At 39.0% G+C, this 21857-nt stretch overlaps 1 protein-coding gene across 1 annotated transcript in view; it reads left to right on the top strand.

Annotated features, from left to right (window-relative positions):
- Positions 1-211: 211 nt before the first annotated feature.
- LOC113119784 (collagen alpha-1(XIV) chain) overlaps positions 212-21857 on the top strand; it is an 85650-nt gene continuing 64004 nt past the window's right edge. The window contains exons 1-17 of the mRNA XM_026289440.1: positions 212-557; positions 1972-2037; positions 10526-10681; positions 10775-10894; positions 11033-11197; positions 12941-13102; positions 13263-13426; positions 13609-13738; positions 13993-14138; positions 16187-16316; positions 16401-16540; positions 16615-16741; positions 16866-17005; positions 17204-17336; positions 17436-17486; positions 17795-17937; positions 19124-19253. Of these exons, the coding sequence (XP_026145225.1) occupies positions 1977-2037; positions 10526-10681; positions 10775-10894; positions 11033-11197; positions 12941-13102; positions 13263-13426; positions 13609-13738; positions 13993-14138; positions 16187-16316; positions 16401-16540; positions 16615-16741; positions 16866-17005; positions 17204-17336; positions 17436-17486; positions 17795-17937; positions 19124-19253 (2098 nt within the window). The 5' untranslated portion in view covers positions 212-557; positions 1972-1976. The remainder of the gene's footprint in view (positions 558-1971; positions 2038-10525; positions 10682-10774; positions 10895-11032; positions 11198-12940; positions 13103-13262; positions 13427-13608; positions 13739-13992; positions 14139-16186; positions 16317-16400; positions 16541-16614; positions 16742-16865; positions 17006-17203; positions 17337-17435; positions 17487-17794; positions 17938-19123; positions 19254-21857) is intronic.

Raw genomic sequence — 21857 nt, 5'->3', positions numbered from 1 at the left:
AAGTGGTTCTGCAGACAGCTGTGTTGATGATGATGATGTGGCATGTGAATTATACTGATTTCTGTTGTGTCTTGTGAGATTCTTGTGGTTATATGTCTCCCACAAACAGGTTTTGAGGAAAGTGTAAGGATGCATTATTTGTATTTGCAGCCAACAGAATGATTTTAGTAAGCAACTGAGAAAAGCTGTTAATGAGTCAGTCAGAGGAATGTCATCTGTGTTTTAATATCTTCCTCATCCTTCATCTTCATCAGATGTAGCTCTTCCTCACGCCCCATGCTTCCTTCGAGCCATTAATGCATTGTTCACTGCAGAACTGACCGAGTGAAGTCAAGAGGGTTGAGGAGAAAGTGAATAAGGACAGAGTCTGAGGCAACACATTCCTGTCCATCAGCGCCACGGAATGAATGAGAGCCTTTGTGGAGTTTAATTAAAGAGCGGGAACTCATTCCGCGCGCGCGGCAAACACCGGTTCCCGCCCTCAGAGTGCGCGCGCTCCGGCTGCTCTGGCTTCATTCGTTCTCCTCAGATCATCTGTTCTTATTTTCTTACAGCAGGTGAGTGCGATATTATATTAGAAGAACTGCATTAATTGAGCGACTGAAATAAGTAACACTCGGCTCTTCAGTAGACTTTGTGTAATTCTGAAACCAGTTTAGTTGTTTGTACTTGTACTGAAGTGTGTAGATTTGTACTGATGATGTTCTTCATTCGCAGTGTTGGGAGTAACTATTTAACGTTAAATATAACGCAATTACGTCGTTTAATTACAAAACAAATGTAACTGTTATATGTTTAAGTTAATGAAAAATGTGTCATTACAGTTAATTATGAAAATGCTAAGTATTGCAAAGGGGTCTTAATCTGAATACTTTCATACACTGAAATATTTAATTGATTTCTTTCATTGGTTGCATTGATACACTGTAAAACCCGACAAATTAACTTAACTCAAACCGTTTGAATAAACCGATTGCCTTGATTTAAACCATGTACGTTAAAAAACTTTTAAATTAAGTAAATAAGTGATTAATTGAGTGATAATTGTGAATTAGTGACGAACAGCTGCTGTTAACAAACAGAATCACTGAAGAAAAGAGAAACAGAAATAAAGTCAGTCTGGTTATTAATAAGTGGAGCTGGTGATGCTGTTTGTGGGGTTGTTTAATCAGATCTTGAGAGATTTCATGTATTTTATTTCAGTTGATTTCATCTAAGTCTGTGTCTGAAGTCAGTTGTAGTAGTTCTTGTGTTTCTCTTTTCTTCAGTGATTCTGTTTGTTAACAGCAGGTGTTCATCACTAATTCTCAATCAGAACTTAGTTAATCAATTAATTACTTAATTGCAATGTAAATCTTCTTTCAGTGAACTCAACTGAATTAAGTTCAGAGTATTCATAACTGTTAGTTTTAAAACTTAAATGGTTTAAGGCAATCGGTTTCCTCAAACGGTTTGAGTTAAGTTAACTTGTCGGGTTTCACAGTCAGTGTCTCAGGAGTTTAGGAAACGTGCTTATTCAGTAACTGTTTTATCTCCAATTTTGGGTTTATGTATATGCATTGTTTTTTTGTTTTTAAAGTAACTTTTTTGCCAAGGCATTGTTAGATGCCAGTGTTTCCATATGCAAATATTGGATTTTAAAAACAGTATCATAACTATTAAAATATGATTTATAGTCTATATTTAACTCAAACTAAACAGAGGCGCTAAAGTCAGGTTTTGTGGTGGCTGTACTTTTAAATAAATATTTAATAATCTTAATTCAAGTGATGAAGGATCTTGACAGTAATCAGTGTTGAACCTGCCTGCTTTAAATGTTTTAAAATAAAACATTAGAAATGAAGAAAAATACTCACTAACATTAATAAAGTAATTTAAAAAGTTACACTACTATTACATTTTAAATGTACAGCATCTTGTAATCTGTAACCTGTGTGTGTGTGTGTGCGTGCGCGTGTGTGTGTTGATCAGAGAGGATGCGGGTTCGAGTGCTGCTGATCCTGATCCTCACATCAGTATTAATCACACATGCTCAAGGTATGACTTCTGACTAGTGATTTCTCTTCTGTTAACTGTTTTTATCATTCGATCAAATGCTTGTTACATCATCAATTGTTGTGATGTTGTTTCTATTATTCTGTGAATCGTTCTGTCCATATTACATCATTAATACATCATTCTATTCATCTCCTTCATACTCAGAATTTCTAACAAGGCTTGTTTTATTTTAGCTCAACTGTTCGCTCAATAAACCTTTACTGTTTTCTGTGTTTGTTTTGGAAATCTTGCATTCCTTCTCGATGCTTAAAGGGACGGTTCACCCAAAAACAGTGTCTGTTCACCACAGAAGAACACAGCAGAGGAAACAAACTCATACAGGTTTGGAAGAGCATGTGTGTGAGGAGCTGAAATTATTACAGCATTTTCAGTTTTGGGTGAACTGTCTCTTTAAGAACAATACGTGGCTGGACTTGTTAGAAGTGCCATAGATCTTCTCCATTAGGTTATTTTCTGATCCTGTAAAGTATGTTAGTGTCTGTGGAGAGGTCAGTGTATCCAGCGACTCGTTCTGATCTGTTACTCTCACACCTGCCGTCCGCCGCGCCTCAGGTGTCTGAAACTGGGACAACCAATCTACTCATATATATTTACGCAAGTTTCATGAATGAGGCCCATTAAGATTTGGGGACTTAACGGTGTCAATTTTCAATATAACAATGAAAACAGTCTGCAATAAATACTACTAATTTAGTTTTCCTATTGTCCTTGTGGTGAAATATGAGCAGAACATGTTCGCACCAGGTCTTGAGTGATTCATCTGTTAGCGGTATAAAAGCTCAGTTCAGATGTAAACCCTAACTCTGGTTGGACGCGAGCCGACGCCGTTGAGAGGACAGAGAAAGCGTTCTCACACTCCTGCATTCAGGTTGGTGCTCTACATTCAGTGTTTTATCCTCTTCTCTTCCTGAAACACGTCTGTAAAGAACATTAATCTGCTGCTAACTGAGACACGATACGAGGAGGAGGTCAGAGCCGTTTACTCAAGACGCCGTCTCCTAATCTAAACTAGAGACACATTAATTATCATCCAGACTCATCAGATTTGAGCTTCTTACTATTTACTTGACTACATTATACTTACAAGACAGTAAATAGTTTTCACATTCGTTGTTCCATCTTTTGAATCTTACCGCTTTTAGAAGTTCATAAAGTTATGTTTAAGTTTAAGGGGTCATTTTGATAAAGACATTTTAATGATCATTCTAGTGAGTCATGTAACCATTAAATGAGTTTATGATGTAGATATTTATTAAAAATCCTGCAGTTCCTTCACAAAGCTCAGTTTGGGGAACCCTGATGCCATTCCACATTGAATACTTTTCTTCTCTGTATTTTTACATCTATATTCTACAAGATGATCATATTCAAATTAACGAGTTAGGTCAAAAGTGATCTAAAAGTCAGAATAGATCACTCTAGAAGGCCTAATGTTTCTGATTTAGTGTAATGTAATTCAGCAGTGGACCAGGGTTCATTAGTAGTCTGTCCAGCACTGAGTCACATGTAAACATGTTGAGAATGGTTTGGTGTATTTGGGATGAGAGCGTGTGGATACTGTGTGGTGTTTGTTTGGGACTCGGCGTCTCCTCGAGGCTTCCTCTCGTTCCATCTGTGTGACGCTCAGACTCTCTCCATCATCTCATGATGATCCAGAGCTGATCTTTCTGAGCGATGTGTTCTCTGGTCGCTGAAGGCCAGGAGACTGAGCTCCAACACGCTCGGCCTGAGCTCAACGGAGCGTTTCTCAGGGAGGAATCCCGTCTCTTCCCGCTTCTCGTCGTCTGTGATCATCGCAGGGAATGCTGGGAATGTGAATCCGCAGGATAGAAGAGTCACTCTCAGTGTTATGCTGTATGATCGGCTACAGAGATTAATCTTCTACATCTAACCTGGGAAAGTGTGTCGGTGTAAGAGGTTTGACAGAAGATGGCTGGATGGATGTTAAAGAAAATGTAAACGCCTGATCATTCACTCAGTCCCAGGCCATCCATTCTTCAGTCAAACACAAATTAAGGTTTTGCAGGAAAACATTAGTTTTATTTCTAACCAGTGCAGAAGGGCCAGAAATCAAACTTGATTGAGAGCCATCGACCAGAAGATATCAAACTATATTCAATTAAATTAATTAATGATAATAAAAAAAACATTAAATTGTACATTAAAAACAATATAAATACTGGCAAGTTTTTCTTTTTTTTGTGCTATTTCCCCTCACTGGAATGGTGCTGTGTTTCTCTCGGGGTCAGAGGTCAGCAGGACATGATCTCACGGCTATAAACTAAACGTTCCTTTATAGACATGAAGTAAAGTGTTAGTGAGAGACCGCTGCTGTCTGCTCTGTAAGTGAGAGGACACGTGTGTGTTCATTCACTCAGCTTCATCTAAACCAGTGCTTTATGACCTGCTCAGGAGAAGATGAAGAACCGTAGGAGATGTTTCTGATTGTGAGTGATGTGATCTGTAGTTCTGCAGGTTTCTTGCTCTTTATTCTCTCTTCTCTCTTTCAAGGTCTTAGATCAGAGCAGAAAGTCATGGCCTTTAATGTCGCATGAACGGCAGTATAAGATTGTGTTGTGTTGTACAACATCTGAACATTACTGAATCAATATACAAAACATTTACTGGAGATGCAAAGTGAAGACAGTGGAGGAACCTGAACAAAACAAAGGGAGGTTCAGCTTAAAACAAGGCCAAAAGTCTGTTACTGGAAACAATCACTGGTTTTCCCTTTAAGCTCAGTAGATTGGCAGATATTTTCTTCTAGTTTTAATCATAAATGCACTTCTTATGTTATGTCATCTTAAGACAGAAATACTGAGGAAGAACATGTGATCAGAAGGTTATTTACACACACTTTTGTTTTGGTTTGAAGCTGCATTATCAAAGTTAGATGTAAGACTAATGTATTCAATGTATTCTTTACTGGGTCTTAAAACAGTCTTAATTAACTCATTATCCTCTCATGACAGACCACCGAGCAGCTTTAGAAAGTCATGATGATCATGTTTATAATGTCTTCATATTAAATCACATTTATCAGATTAGTGCTGGACGATAACAAAACTCTCACAACTTTGGTGGAAAAGATGGAGTCGATACAGATTTATGCAGAACTGTATTATTGGACATATTGATTAGGTGTTTGTTGAATGATTTTTCACCTGAGTTTCCTCTTCACTGGGACAGCAGTGTTGTGGATCTCTGTCTGATACGAGTAGTCTCTGCTCTGACATGATTTCTGATTTAAACACCATGTGTCACTCATAAATCAGCAGAAGTGGCTCATAAAACTGAGTTACTCTCGGCGAGGGATGATTTGAGGGTCAGACAAGTGTGTGTTTGCTGTGACTGCGGTGTGTGTTAGTGTTTACTGGAGAATGTGCAGAACTCAACGGACTCTGGAGAGCCTGTGTGTCCTCCTGCTTCTTCTCATCTTCATGTGTGTGTGTGTGTGTGTGTGTGTGTGTGTGTGTGTGTGTGTGTGTGTGTTTCCACAGCTTTCTGTTTGTGATGTAGTCTTGTGGGAGATGTGTATCTCACACAGCACTAAACATCAGCGTGAACGTGTCTGTCTGTTTCTGAATGTTGGGCAATGCTATATTTAGTTTCCAGTTTAAATGGTGGTTTGAAGCACAGCGACCGCAGAGGCTCTGCTAACGTGACATTAGCGCGGAGATTGAAGGCTTGTGTGTGTGTGTGTGTGTGTGTGTGTGTGAGATTATGTGGCAGTCTGCTGAAGAGAGAGAGAAACGTGTCTGTAAATCTTCTTTCGTTGCGATATTGCTACATTTTAAATCTCAGTATTATTCATAACGTTTAACTGATTCAAGACTTCAGTTTACATTATTTCCAAGCGCAGCACCGTTCAGCATGATGTAAACCTACAACAGATTCACTTGTTTGAATATCTTTGCAGAAATGATGCATGAAATATGAAGGTGATATTGTAAATGCTGTTCTACTGGACTTTATATTCATCAGAGAAACCTGGAAAAATACTACTCTGCTGTTTTAATGTAAGAATAATAATAATTAAAAAATGTGTATCAAATCAGAATGATTTCTGAAGGATCACGGGACTGGAGTAATCATGCTAAAAATTCAGCTTTTAAATCACAGGAATAAATTACCTTTTAAAATATATTCAAATAGAAAGTAGTTATTTAAAATAGTAATAATATATCAGAATTTAACTGTATTTGCTGCACTGTAGATCAAATAAATGCAGGCTTGGTGAGCAGAAGAGACTTCTTTAAACAAAATTAAAAATCTTTTCTGTTCAAAAACGTTTGACTGCTGGTGTATGTTCAGAAATAATATATAATGCAACATTTTTCTAATCCAAAATGTGACAGTTTCAGAGGTGGACTCATAAAGATGTTCCAGACTGTCAGTATAACAGCAGAAGTAGATGATTATTCAGATGTCTTCTCTCTTTCTCTCATGTCTACACTAGCTGAATCTCTCTCTGAGTCTCGCAGGTGTGCCACGAATTCACATGTCTTCTCTCTTTCTCTGTCCTGCTGTCTCTGCATGTCTACACTAGCTGAATCTCTCCGTCCCGCAGTCCTTCAGTGCAGCTTTAGCTCACATATAATCATCATTACACTGTGTGTTTGTGTGGCTTTGGATGATCCCTGAATTAAAGTCATCATCACACTGTTTGTAACACATCGTGACATTTCAGACTGGAAAAGGATTCTCATGTATTTTACTGTATGTTACTTACTGCTAATTAATTAGGCAGGTGGTTTAAAAAAGAAAAAAGGTTAATCAAGGGAAAGATCTTGCTATGAACTACACCTTTCCTAACACAACGTTGACCTTACATTGACCCCAGCGCTGACCCTTGACCTCTCTAAACCTCAAGAAAGATTCACACTGAAGACACAACTTGTCTTAACAGGTTGTTCAGAATGAAGCGATATGTCCATCTGAAACACTTCATGCTGAAGTTTGAGTTAAAATACATATAACAATGAAAAATAAGTTATGTTTCTTTCAAACCTTTGATGTGATTAAGAGTTTAAGGTATTTATGAAACTATTTGCTGAACTAACTGACTGAACAGGCTTCATTCTGGACAAATAACGGAAAAATGTATATATCTAGAAAAATAATGTAAAAAAAACAAATGTGTTTATGAAACAAGTGAATGAATCTTAATTATATTCCAGTTTTAAATGTTAGATGTAAACCCTTCAGATTACAGATAGCCTTGGATTACACAACATTTTTATTTTTAAAGTCAACCAGTTCAAAGGGAGCATAATTAGCTTTTTGGGTTAAATTAATTTACAGCATTAATATGAAATTGGAGTGGTATGATTAGAGATCAGACTGTACAGAAATGGAAATCTATGCTCACAGTCAGGGCTTAATTTGTGGATCCCCCTCCTCCAGGATCAGCGTTTCCGGACGGCAGACCGATATGTGCCGTGAAAGATTATCCAAAATTCATCTCTATTATAATTCGTTATTATTATTTTAAATCAAAGGGTTTTATAAATATTTAACCAATGATAAGTATTTAAAGGAGCTTGTCATTAAATCTTTATAATGCCAGTGGATCCTCTGGTGAAACCTCGTCACTTCCCCGCGCCTCTGCTCAGATTGACCCGCACACAGCCTGAGGAGACAGATCTCTGCTTACCAAAGCCAGGGCAAACACATAACTGTTAGAGTAGTACAGCATTTCTTTACTCAAACACTATGTCTGTGAAGGCTAATGTCTTTGTGTGTTTGAAGACTGGAGAAGTGAGTGTTTTTGCCATCTAGCCAATATTTGTACATTGTGTATATCCTGTGCATAAGCGCTTTATCGTTTATATCATGAGATATTGGCCAAGTGTACTAAACAACAAGAAAAACTAATTGCCCATATTGCAACAATAAACGTTATATCCTAACCTGTAAAGGGTGATAATGGCATATAATGCGCTGGAATTTCCTCAGATGTGGACAAAACACAGATCTCCTCATTCGCGGCCAAAGACCTTGTTAACTCCATTTGAGCTGTTTTTCATGAAGCCTGATGTTCATTGCACGTGTCTGATACGACACAGTGTTGTTTAATTATTGATTTGTTCCCCTATTCTTTCTTTTCCCCCTGTATTTTAGTAGAGTGTGCCATGAAACAGTTTTATTTGTCAACACCCATCAGACATCATACTATTTGGTTGCTTAAACTCAACAAACTATGAAAAATAACTCTTATATAATACGCTTCAGCTTTATACGCGAGCTTTGGATGTGACTGAGGGCACATAGCCTAATACAGCATGTGGAGCGCGCGAGTACCAGAAGGCTTAAAAGGTGTGCAAATTATATATTTTTGTGACAATGCAACAATTACCCGATTAGTTAAGTCAAGTAAGAGTTCTGTCAGCTGTCCCGATCGAAATGCGAGGGAGTCTTGTATCTCAGCGTGCAGCAGGTCGCTGATGAGAAGCGCGCTCCGAGAGAGTTTGAGCTCCAATGACTGATTGAATCTTGTTTGTGTGGATTTATTTTATTATTCAAACCTACAAACTATGTTGAATAAATGCAGGGATTTCCCTCATTATAAACTTGAAAGCTGCGAGAATCATTAAAACCACAGAAATGTAGGACCTGATTAAATATAACTATTATACAGAAATTTGAAAAATAAAATTCCACAACTTTTTCAAAACATTTTCATGACCTTACAACCTTACGACCTTACAACACAACACAACACTTACCTCTCCCTCGTGTAATCACATGCCGGATCCGTTACCCTGCTTTGTTCCGGGACCTCGCAATTTACAAATTAAGCACTGCTCACAGTCAAGAAACGCTGATGTTGTTAACATTAATAATTTGAGAACAAAGTTTAACAATAATAATAATTTGCAGGGTTAAATGTGACATGAGCTAATCGATCGTTAGATTAAATCACCATTGGTTGTGTGATTTATTGTAATGCTTTTTTCCTCAGTTGGTCAGAACAAACGTGACAGACTTGTTCAGATGACATTATCTTATTTGGGTCATATATTCTAAGACACACATTCATGGCCAAAAATATTGGCAGCCTTGGTAAATATGTTCAGAAAAGTCTGTGAAAATTAATCTGCATTTTTAATCCTTTAGATTTTTTATTTAAAAAAAATCCCAAAAATATATAATTTGACTCCAGCATGATTAAAAACATGAAGTCATCCAGCTCTGGCTTCCTGTTTCACAGTAATATTCCACCATCAGGGCAATAATTAAGAATTCAATCAACATAAAATGTTACAAAACTGTCTGGAAGCGTGTGTCTATATCGTCCTAATGTGTGGTGAGAAGGAGGGTTTGAGTGGCTAAAGACTCTCCGAAGATCACAGCTGGAGAACTGCAGAAAACAGTTGAGTCTCTGGTTCAGAAACACCTGTTAGAAATCTTATAATGGGCCATGTTTGGACCTTCCAACCGTACAATAACCCAAACACAATCCTCAAAAACAACACAGCTATGCTATTCCAGTCCTCTGACCTGAACCCTACAGAAAATGAGAGGAGTGAACTGAAGAGGAGAAGCTGGGAATCTGAAGGGTCTGGAGTGATTCTGGATGAAGGAATGGTCTCTGATCTCTAACATAAGATTCATCCACGCTGGAGCCGAGGCGATGCACAACTCACTCAAGGAAGATATCTCCACACACAGCTGCTTTTGCTGAACGATACAAACACTGACAGCCAATCAGAATCTAGCTCCAGCAATTAAAGACATACGACAAAACTGCTGCACTTACAATAAACACAATGTTATCGTCTGCTGAGGTGAACACTGTTGTAGTTTTCATTATAGTTATTGTTCTTGGTGTAAAACAGCCTTAACATTGTCTCAACCCTGGCCCTTGCATGACCCTGACCTTTGACCCTTCACTCCACGACTAGGTTACGGGTGACGTAGCAGAATGTGTGATGGTTCTTTCACTCGTTTGCAAACAGCTTGTCTTTCACAGACAGCACAAGGCTGTCACAGACTTCTAAAATCACACGTTCCTACGCGTATAGACTTGACAGAGCATGGCATTATGGGTAAAAGCAAAGCTAGGCATCTGGGACAGTAAGACACATTCAGAGTTTAAGCTGAACGTGTTACAGCAGAACACATATGTGATGTCATGCTATTCTATACGCTGTTCTCTCCTGTGTTTAAAGCTGTTCTGTTTCTCTTTATTTGAATGTTTCTCTGCAGCCGAGAGCGTCTTTCATCCATTTCAGAGGTGCCTCAGGATCTTCATGAATCAGACACAGTAGTGTTGTAGCAGAAACATCGGACAGTCCAAAACTGAAATAAAGACGTTCACAAGCACTCTGTGTGTTTGTGTCATTCATCCTTTGACCTGAGCGTGAACTTTCAGATGCTGCCCTTGTCCTTGTATTTATTCTGTCGTAAGCACCAATCTGCTGCCGTTTCATCTGGTGTTTGTCCTGTCTGTCTGTCTCTTTAGTGGACGTGTTCACATGTAGAACTCCAGCCATCGCCGATATCGTGATCCTGGTGGATGGGTCATGGAGCATCGGAAAAATTAACTTCGGTTTGGTGCGGACGTTTCTGGAAAGTCTCATCAGGGCCTTTGCAGTTGGATCTGAACACACACGTGTTGGTGCGTCTGCAGTCTTTTGTTTGCTTGTTTGTTTCCTGTGTGTTTATGCTGTGCATTGGAGTGTTAATTGTGTGTGTGTGTGTGTGTGTTCAGGTTTGGCACAGTACAGCGGGGATCCGCGGATTGAGTGGCATCTAAAAACACACAGCACTAAAGAAGCCGTGATCGATGCTGTGAAGAGACTGCCTTATAAAGGAGGAAACACATTAACAGGTTCATAGACACACACACACACACACACACTCACACACACAACCTCACACATACACTCACAAAAACTCACTCATACACTCACATAAACTTAGTCATATACACATTGACACAAACTACATGATTTGTGTGTGTTTCCAGGTCTGGCTCTGACGTATATTCTGAAGAAGAGCTTCAAAGCTGAATCTGGATCCAGGCCTGATGTTCCTAAGATTGTGATTCTGATCACGGATGGGAAATCACAGGATGATGTTCTTTCTCCTGCTCAGAAACTCAGAGATGCTGGGATCGAGCTGTTTGCTATCGGTAACAGAACAAAACCAGCTCTAACTTAAATACAGTCTTGTAAATATTTACAGTTCCTCTTCAGGACACTGTCAGAAACCACACACTAATTCTCGGCCTTTGACTCAGTTTTCAATTTCATAAAACAGTTTTTACAAAACACACCACACAATTCTCTATTTAACACTAAAAATCTAATTAATATTATGGCAATATTTCTATGTTTGCTTCTGAGATGTGTTTGTGATATTTTGAATACAGTGCTTCATTTTGCAAGAGATGAGGCATTTTGAATTTTGTTTGCAGTTCTTGGATTCGTGTGGAAATTTTTTAAAAAAGAGGCAAAATTTTGAAAGTACAGGTCCTTCTAAAAAAATTAGCATATTGCGATAAAAGTTCATTATTTTCCATAATGTAATTATAAAAATTAAACTTTCATATATTTTAGATTCATTGCACACCAACTGAAATATTCCAGGTCTTTTATTGTTTTAATACTGATGATTTTGGCATACAGCTCATGAAAACCCCAAATTCCTATCTCAAAAAATTAGCATATCATGAAAAGGTTCTCTAAACGAGCTATTAACCTAATCATCTGAATCAACTAATTAACTCTAAACACCTGCAAAAGATTCCTGAGGCTTTTAAAAACTCCCAGCCTGGTTCATTACTCAAAACCGCAATCATGGGTAAGACTGCCGATCTGACTAAGTGAGAGGGTAAGACACAGAAAGACATTTCTGAACGAATAGGCTGTTCCCAGAGTGCTGTATCAAGGCACCTCAGTGGGAAGTCTGTGGGAAGGAAAAAGTGTGGCAAAAAACGCTGCACAACGAGAAGAGATGACCGGACCCTGAGCAAGATTGTGGAGAAGGACCGATTCCAGACCTTGGGGGACCTGCGGAAGAAGTGGACTGAGTCTGGAGTAGAAACATCCAGAGCCACTGTGCACAGGTGTGTGCAGGAAATGGGCTACAGAGAAGCAGCACTGGACTGTTGCTCAGTGGGCCAAAGTACTTTTTTCGGATGAAAGCATATTTTGCATGTCTTTCGGAAATCAAGGTGCCAGAGTCTGGAGGAAGACTGGGGAGAAGGAAATGCCAAAATGCCTGAAGTCCAGTGTCAAGTACCCACAGTCAGTGATGGTCTGGGGTGCCATGTCAGCTGCTGGTGTTGGTGTTTTATCAAGGGCAGGGTCAATGCAGCTAGCTATCAGGAGATTGAAGCAGTCATTTCTGCAAAAGGATTCCCGACCAAGTACTGAGTGCATAACTGAACATAATTATTTGAAGGTTGACTTTTTTTTTTGTATTAAAAACACTTTTCTTTTATTGGTCGGATGAAATAAATTTTTTTTAGATAGGAATTTGGGATTTTCATGAGCTGTATGCCAAAATCATCAGTATTAGAACAATAAAAGACCTGAAATATTTCAGTTGGTGTGCAATGAATCTAAAATATATGAAAGTTTAATTTTTATAATTACATTATGGAAAATAATGAACTTTTATCACAATATGCTAATTTTTTGAGAAGGACCTGTATAAGCCAGGGGTAGGCAAGTTTCCCTAATCAAACACACCTGAACAAGCTCATCAATCCATTCAGGATTACTAAGATACAGGCAGGTGAGTTTTTTTTTCAGGGTTGGAGCTAAACTGTGCAGGACTGCGGCTCTCTAGGACCGAACTTGCCTACCCCTGGTATAAGCAGTTTAAAAACACTATAAGTTAATAGTTTTCTGATTTTGTGAATCTGCAGGAGTGAAGAATGCGGATGTGAACGAGCTGAGAGCCATCGCCTCTCCACCAGAGGAGACACACGTGTATAACACGGCTGATTTCAGCTTGTTGAGCTCCATCGTGGAGGCACTGACTAGGAACGTCTGCAAGCGCGTCTCTGAACTGAGCAGAAAGATCAGAGGTGCGTTTCTGGGAGATCTGTTGCTCCTCTGCTCCAGATGATTGAGTCTCACGCTCTAATAGCAGCATCGGTGACCTTTAACAAAGCTAAAACTTTAACAGCAGATTGTATTTGTACTTTCAGATTATCCTGCTTAGGTGATTTCTTTATGTGTTTTCAGGTGAGACAGACTCGTATTCCACGGGGCCACCGGATGCTCCCAGTAACCTTGTGACCTCTGAGGTCACAGCTAGGAGCTTCCGTGTGTCATGGACTCGCGCTACAGGCCCGGTGGAGAAGTACAGAGTGGTATATTACACATCCAGTGAATCCAGACCCGAGGAGGTATGTGTGTGTTTATACTTACGATCTTCAGAAATGTAGTAAAGCATGCCAGTTTTGATCCCATTTTGGCTTGCCTCAATAATAGAAAAGGCTATATGGTGTATCATTTTGAATATCCATCTGTGATTGTGAGTTCAGGTGTGTGTGTGTGTGTGTGTGTGTGTGTGTGTGTGTGTGTGCAGGTGGTGGTGAACGGCGATGAGAACTCTGTGGTGTTGAGGTATCTGAACTCTCTGACGGAGTATCAGATCACTGTGTTCGCCATCTACAGAAACACAGCCAGTGACGCTCTGAGAGGAAGTGAGACCACCTGTGAGTGTTACTGATCTAATCCTTACATCTCATCTATTCAAACACAACCTGATCGCTTTTGTATGTCCAAACACTATACTAAAATATATATAACACACATTCTCATTGGTTATTTTTGTTATCTATTTTATATGTTTGATATACACATCTGATGTGTTATTTCATACTGAACTGATGTATTGTATTAGTCTGATCTGTTGTCCTGCAGTAGTGTTGTGTCTGGATGGTTGTTGATTGTTGTGTTTGTTGGTCAGTGGCGTTGCCGACGGTCAGTGGTCTGGAGCTGTATGACATCACTCACAGCAGCATGAGTGTGCGCTGGCGGGGGGCAGAGGGGGCTTCTGGGTACATGATCCAGTACGCTCCTCTGACCGAGGACGAGCCCGCAGACGAGAAGGAGGTGGAACACACACACACACACACACACACACACACACACACACACACACACTCAGGCATGAATGTAGATGTTCTCAGATCCTTGACTGTCCCTATCAGACTATATATTACTTTTTTAACTAGTAAAGTATAGCATTACTGTTTAATTTAGAAAGAAATATCAGAGTTAGTTTTTCAAATCAGTATTTGTGTTACTCTGATTTCCGAGTATTGACTGACAGCTGTCAGAGATCAGGAGTGAGTGCAGTGTGAACATGATGCATTTACTCAACTCACTGCACCAAAACAGGTTCAGTATTTCTAAAAAATAATAAAAACAGTCAAATGCAAACTCAGAACATTATACAAACCTGCAAGAAAAGTTAAGATTTAAAACAAATTTGATTAATCAAGGTCTTTGCTACTGAACTTTGACAATCAAATACAACCATACTAAGCAAAAAATTCACATTTATGTTTCATTTTAGTTGATGCTGAATAGTGTTGAACTTTATTCTCCTGTGTCATATTCTTCATGAGATTAGTTTGAGTGTCTTCCTCTACTGTACAGACGTGAATGTACATTTCCTTCATACTGAGACACATTCACTTCATTTTTAGTGAACAATACAAAACAATAGTTCAATAACATAAAAGATGATCAGTCTAGATAAAAATACAAAACAAAAACAAAAAAGCAAGCACTACCTAGAAAGGACTACATAAAGGCATCAGGCTAGCAATAGAAGTCTCTTCAGATGCTTTTTGAAAACCGAATAAGAGGACATTGATCGCAATGATGGGCTTAGAGCTTAGGACCTCTAAAAGAAATATTAAATCGATGTCTTGTAGTTCGTGTGTAGGGTAAGACAAAAGTATTATTGCTATGTCTAGTTTGAAATGAGTGTACATGTGAGATAGGGATAAACAAACTCTGAGAGGAGTCTGGTAGATCTTGTGTCCTATATACAGGTCCTTCTCAAAAAATTAGCATATTGTGATAAAAGTTCATTATTTTCCATAATGTAATGATAAAAATTAAACTTTCATGTATTTTAGATTCATTGCACACCAACTGAAATATTTCAGCTCTTTTATTGTTTTAATACTGATGATTTTGGCATACAGCTCATGAAAACCCCAAATTCCTATCTCAAAAAATTATGGAAAATAATGAACTTTATCACAATATGCTATTTTTTTGAGAAGGACCTGTATAGACTTATGCTTAAATAGACATGTTTGATAAATATTTACCTTATCAATAGGGAGAACTTTAAATTTATTGTAAAGGGGTGCCGAGGCTGCATATCTATTTGAATGAGAAATAAATCTAAGATATTTCTTCTTTATGACTATTAATTTCTTCAGATAAGTAGGATAGGTAGCTGCCCAGACAATATTGCAATAATTAGTGAATGGAAACAAAAAGCTATAATATAAGGTTAAAAAAGCTGAGGAATGAATTAAAGGACAAACCCTCCTCAATATACCCAACATTTTAGCTGACCTCTTAGATACGAAGTTGATATGGTTAGACCATTTAAGACCACTATCTATAATGACTCCCAAAAACTTGGTATGCTGAACCAATTCGATTTGAGTGTTATTAATAAAGATTTTAGATAATTCTATAGGATAATGTTTGTTAGTATTACAAAAAATCATAAAGTTGAATTTTTTTATATTAAGAGTAATTTTATTCCATTGAAACCATTCCACAACGGAAGATAGTTCCTCATTGACCGTTTTGATTAAAATATTAAAGTCTTGGTGAGAAGCTACAAGATTTGTATCATCTGCAAATCGTGCTGGGAGGAGTTTGGTACAAATCGTGGCCATATCATTAATATAAATTAAAAATAGAAGAGGCCCCAAAATTGATCCCCAATCAAAATTTGTGACTTCATGGAGGTATAGCCTTCCAAGTATACATATTGCTTTCCATAAAAAGTAACTAAGTAACGTAATTAGTTCGTTTTTTAGGGAGTAACGCAACACTGTAATGCATTACTTTTAAAAGTAACTTTCCCCAACAGTGCTAGTGAGTGTTTATTTGTGTGTTTACAGGTTAAAGTGTCTGACTCCGTGACTCAGGTTGAACTGGACAGTTTAACACCTGTGACCAAATACACGGTGACCGTTTATGCCCTGTACGGAGAGGAGGCCAGTGACCCCATGACCGCGCAGGAGACCACACGTGAGTACAGATCCCACTAATATAAAACACCTATGTGCGCTAAATACTAGCTAGTAACATCATCCGTCTGACTCTCTCTCTCAGTCCGTCTGACTCCGGCTCGTAATCTGCGCATCTCAGACATCAGTCACAGCTCTGCTAAACTCTCGTGGGACGCGGCGTCTCCTAAGGTCAAAGGTTTCCGCATCGTTTATGTGAAGACAGATGCTGTGGAGACCAATAAGGTAAGAGCGCATCCAGCCACTGTGAATTGAATTGTTGTGGCTTGTCTCTGACCTTTGACCTTTGGTAATCTCAGATGGAAGTGGGTCCGGTCACCAAGGTGTTCCTGCATAACCTGACCTCTCTGACGGAGTACACTGTCGCAATCTTTGCCCTGTATGACGAGGGACAAGCAGAACCGCTGACGGACAGATTCGACACCAGTGAGAACACACGTTCATATATTTAATATCATAAGAACTTAACCCTGTTAACCCCTGTTGAATGCAAAAAAAAACAATTCAATGAAATATTTATTTTTTAAATGTGTGTGTGTGTGTGTTGTAGGTGAAGTTCCTCTGCCGCTGAATCTCAGCAGCACTGACGTGTCCACGGATAGTTTCAGAGTGATGTGGCGAGACGCAGCGTCTGACATCTCTTTCCACAGACTCACCTGGAGACCCTCGGCAGGAGGAGAGACCAAAGAGGTGCACACACCTGTCTGTCTGTCTGTCTGTCTGTCTCTCTCTCTGTGTGTGTCTGTCTGTCTCTCTCTGTCTATCTGTCTATCTATCTGTCTGTCTGTCTCTCGCTGTCTGTCTGTGTGTGTGCCTTTCTATCTCTCTCTCTCTCTATCTCTGTTTCTCTGTCTGTCTGACTGTCCACATCTCTGTGTTGATCTGCAGGTTCTTATATATGATGACCCTAACTGGTTTGTCATCACGGGTCTGAAGCCTGTGACTGAATATGAAGTTTCTTTGTCTGCGATCTACAGAGACGAGTCTGAGAGTGATCCGGTGGAGATCAGCGTGACCACAGGTCTGACTTCACTTGTTCGTTCAAGAAGTCCAGTGCTGCCGGAATTATGACCAGAATCACAGACTTTAACGTGGTTTTTCTCTCTAATTGTGTTTTAAGTTGCCAGAACAACAACAGTTATGACAACGACCGTCAGAACGACTACAGCCGGTAAAATTTCTCGTGTTTCCAGCGTTATCAGTGGTTTAAACCAAAAACTCTGTACGGCGTTCATTTACAGACGTTTTCATCCACATGTATTAATTTTTTTGTTATATGTTTGCACAGCTGCTTCTCTTAACTTCTGAATCAGCTTTCAGAACAGGTTTTAATTTCTGTCCATCTGTCACTCTGTCTATCCACAGTCACTATAAAAAAAGATTTCTTTCATTTTGCTGGCAACCAAAACAGTTTCAGCACAGGAAAACCCTGAATTTGTATCTCTCTCTGTGTGTGTGTGTGTGTGTGTGTGTGTGCAGAGCAGCGTCTGGCCATCAGGAATCTGCAGCTGAGTGACGTGACGACCTTCAGCATGCGTGTATCGTGGGAACCGCTGGGTCCAAACGTGCGTCAGTACCGAGTGTCGTACATAAGTACGCGAGAAGACCGCGCCGAACAGAGGGTGAGCGTCTGAATGTCACTCCATCCTCATGACAGTCCATGGGCCTGTTTTACTGTTTTGATGAGCATCGGCTTTGCTTATTTGCAACTACTATAATTTGCATTGCGCAAGGTATATTGCATTGGTTGATAGTTAAATGAGATGTTGCATATGTTTTCTTAAATTTGCGTGTTGTTGGTAAACCAAGCAAACATTTTGAAATTGTGTCCTTGCACTAATTTTAATAAACTGACGAGAGGAATATTTCACCACGCTGCTGTTTTTGATCCATATAAGATCAGATATCCATGTTTTGATCAGATATAATCCCTCAAATGCTGTAACATCACTGAAAGTGACCCAGAACCAGTCATAAGAGTACATTTTATTAAAATTATACATATACATCATCTGAAGCTGAATAAATCATCTCTCCATTGATGTCTGGTTTGTTAGGACAATATTTGACTGAGATACAATTATTTGGAAATCAGAAATCTTAGGGGGCAAAGTTCTTAGCGATGCATATTACTAATCAAATATACATTATTTTATATATTTAGAGTACATCTTGATGGAACATGATCTTTTCTTAATATCTGAATGATTTTTGGCATAAAAGAAAAATGTATAATTTTGAACCATACAATGTTTTGTTGTCTATTGCTATTTATGACTGCCTTTGTGTCTCAGGGACACAGATGTGTTATTTTCAGTATTTGTATGTTATAAACAGCAGCTGAAACTCAGTTTCCATTTCTCCTCACAATCCCTGCGGCTCTGAGCATGTTTTCTCTCCTGTGGAGTTTTGTAAGTGTGTATTTACTTTTTATCGCAGAGTAACACAGCGCTGCAGGCTGTCCTCCTGAATGTGTTTGTGTTCACCACAGGAGCATTCCCAATATCAAAACAGCTTTGGTAAATGGACTGCATTTATATAGTGCTTTCAACAGACCCCATGGCCATCCAAAGCACTTTACAAGTTGCCTCACATTCACCCATTCACTCATTTATTCATACATCAACTGCAGTGTCAGCCATTCAAGGCACCATCCAGCTCATCGTGAGCAGCTGGGGTTAGGTACACTTGGTCAGGTAGAGCCGGGGATTGAACCACCAACCTTCCGGTTTGTAGACAACCTACATGAACCACTGAGCCACCACCGCTGCTTTGATGACTATGTGTGTGTGTGTTTCCGCGCTGCAGGTGACGGTTCCTACGGCTCAGACCTCACTGCTGTTACAGCCTCTTCTGTCAGACACAGAGTATTGCGTCAGTGTCTCTGTCATCTACAGCGATGGCGACGGGCCGCCCATCACACACACTGCACGCACACGTGAGTCTGCTCTCCACTGAGCCTCGTGCTGGGGTTCTGGCTAACATATACAGCTGTCAACGTGTTAGAGACTTTTACTATAGTGTCCAGATTTGAAGGTAAAGTAAATATGAGTCTGAGAGGAAAGTGTGTGTTTTAGGGCTGTTGACCTCCACTAGTTCACCGTGAATAATGCATTGTGCAATGCATTGTGACTAGTGTTTTATCTGTGCATTCTCACAGTAAAAATTGGGTGGATAAATTAATTTAAATTCAATTCATTTATATCTCTTATAAATTTGTTTTATAGAATAATTTCAAATCAAATTAATTTAAATTGAGTTCAAATCCACTTAATGTAAGTGTTCTATAAATTAGTAATATCATTTTCAAAAAAAAAAAAAAAACGGAATTAGTTTCAATTCAGTTTATTTAAATTTAATTCAGTACAAATAAAATAATCTAAATATTTCCTGTAATTTAATTTAACACAAGTTCATGAAAACACCATGCTCAGTGTAATATTTTATTGTCACAATGGGTCCTAATTGCGTTACATTTGAAATCTGATCAATAAAACGAAACATTTCCAAACCTTGCAAACACTACATACATGTACTTAAATTCTCCTAAAGGGAAAAATTTCATCTTTACAATAGTTTAGTGTAAAAAACAGCTGTACATGTAGAACAAACAATGGACAAATGAAAATGTACACCCTGTAAATTTGTCAAATACCTATTACCCGTCGCACTAGAATGATTTATCATGTGTCCCAATTCACATACTGTGCATCCTAAATAGTATAAAAAAATAGAATTAGTATGTCTCAGAACATAAAATGTTTAAAAAAAAGTATGCCTGCAGCGTGACATCTCTGAATAACATGTGTAATCAGTCTAGGGCTGAAACGATTCCTCGAGTAACTCGATTACAAAAAATTATCGAGGCAAATTCCTCGGCCTCGAAGCCTCTTTTAATTTATTTTAAATCTCACGTCAGGATCTTTGGCGCTCGAAGTAATGACGTCATTGGCGATGACGTAATGGCGTCACGTCTATCAAACATTCAAATATATAAAGTCAGTAATCATAACTTTAGTCAGTTAAAAACCTCATAATCATGAAAAGTTTACATTTGAATTTTGCAACAACACCCAAATACAGTAACAGCAATAATGTGCATATGAGGATTTAAGTCTTGAAGATATAAAGTAAATAAATTAGGGGTCATCAGCGCAGAAACCATGATCCACTTACTAAACATAATCCATTGCGATGTATTCGTTATTAAATGAACTTACGTTTCGCCAGATTGCCCTTCATCCAAGCCCTCGAAATACCCGCGCTCATAACATTAGTACAGAATCAGAATCAATCACCAAAAGAATCACATCGGTTCAGACATGCTGTGAGTCAGTTGGCTTCACGCTGAATCGCGCATGCGCAGTATCATCAGTTCATCGGTTCTCAATTCGGACGCGTCCGACAGAAACGATTCTCGGTTGAGTGTACTGGTGATCCGAAAACCGAAGCAACCGGTTCTTGACTCGAGAACGAGAACTGCTCCAGCAGTGGGCGTGTTCGTTCATTATCTGGCTCGGCTCGGTGTTCATCTTCAGTTCGGTCTTCACAGCAGTTCAGTCAGTGTACTGTTTGAGTAAATGAATTACTCCGGGATATTGGTTTATTCTGACTCAGAGGGAGTGTCAGTCATGTTAAAAAAGTTAACAGCTTAAGTAATTTGTGGATTTATGCTTATTGGAGACGTGAATTGTTTCAAACGATTCAGTTCGATTTGGTGAACTGGTTCAACTGGTTCATGAAGAAGAACCGGTTAAATTGAACGATTCGTTCACGAATCGGCCATCACTAACACAAGGCGTTTACGTCACCCATAAAGCAGAAGGAGAAACAAGCGCTGCGTCCGAAATCTCATACTGCAAGGAGTCCGCAGTGTTTTGATTTGAGGGCGCAGGCAAATGTAAAGAGAACATATTGGTGTGTGTCCACTGCAAGATAGAGCTGACGTTTACATTTTTATCTGACGCTTTTATCCAAAGCAACTTACACTTGCTATATATGTCAGAGGTCACATGCCTCTGGACCAACTTGGGGTTAAGTGTCTTGCTCAGCGACACATTGGTGTCTCACAGTGGATTTGAACCCGGGTCGCTCACACCAATGGCATGTGTCTTATCCACTGCGCCAACAACACCCCTACAGAGCTGGTATACCTCAACCAGAGCCAGATTATTCATAAGGGCACTTGGGCCAGTGCCCCGGGGCACCAACCATTCACAACTAGGGGGGCACCACATGACACAAGCAAATATCTTTTGTAAATTGTTTTATTATTAACTTGAAATTCTTGAAAGACCATACATAACTCGTTTATGAACACTAACTTAACAATAATAATAATAATGATAATAAATTATAAATAAATAAAGATTACATGACCACTATCAGTCCCCCCTTCCGTCCCCAATCTGTCAGAGTTTAGTTGGTCCACAACAAGTACGCCGCGCAAATGTGTAATTTTTTTAACGGCTACAGAAAATGAATCAAAATGGACATACGTCAATTGAGTGGTTTTGCAAAAAGAAAGTTAAAGAAAGACAAG

This window comes from Carassius auratus, chromosome 19 (assembly GCF_003368295.1).
Source record: "Carassius auratus strain Wakin chromosome 19, ASM336829v1, whole genome shotgun sequence".
Taxonomy (NCBI): domain Eukaryota; kingdom Metazoa; phylum Chordata; class Actinopteri; order Cypriniformes; family Cyprinidae; genus Carassius; species Carassius auratus.
Note: the sequence above shows the minus strand (reverse complement) of the source record. Positions and strands in the feature narration are given on the sequence as shown.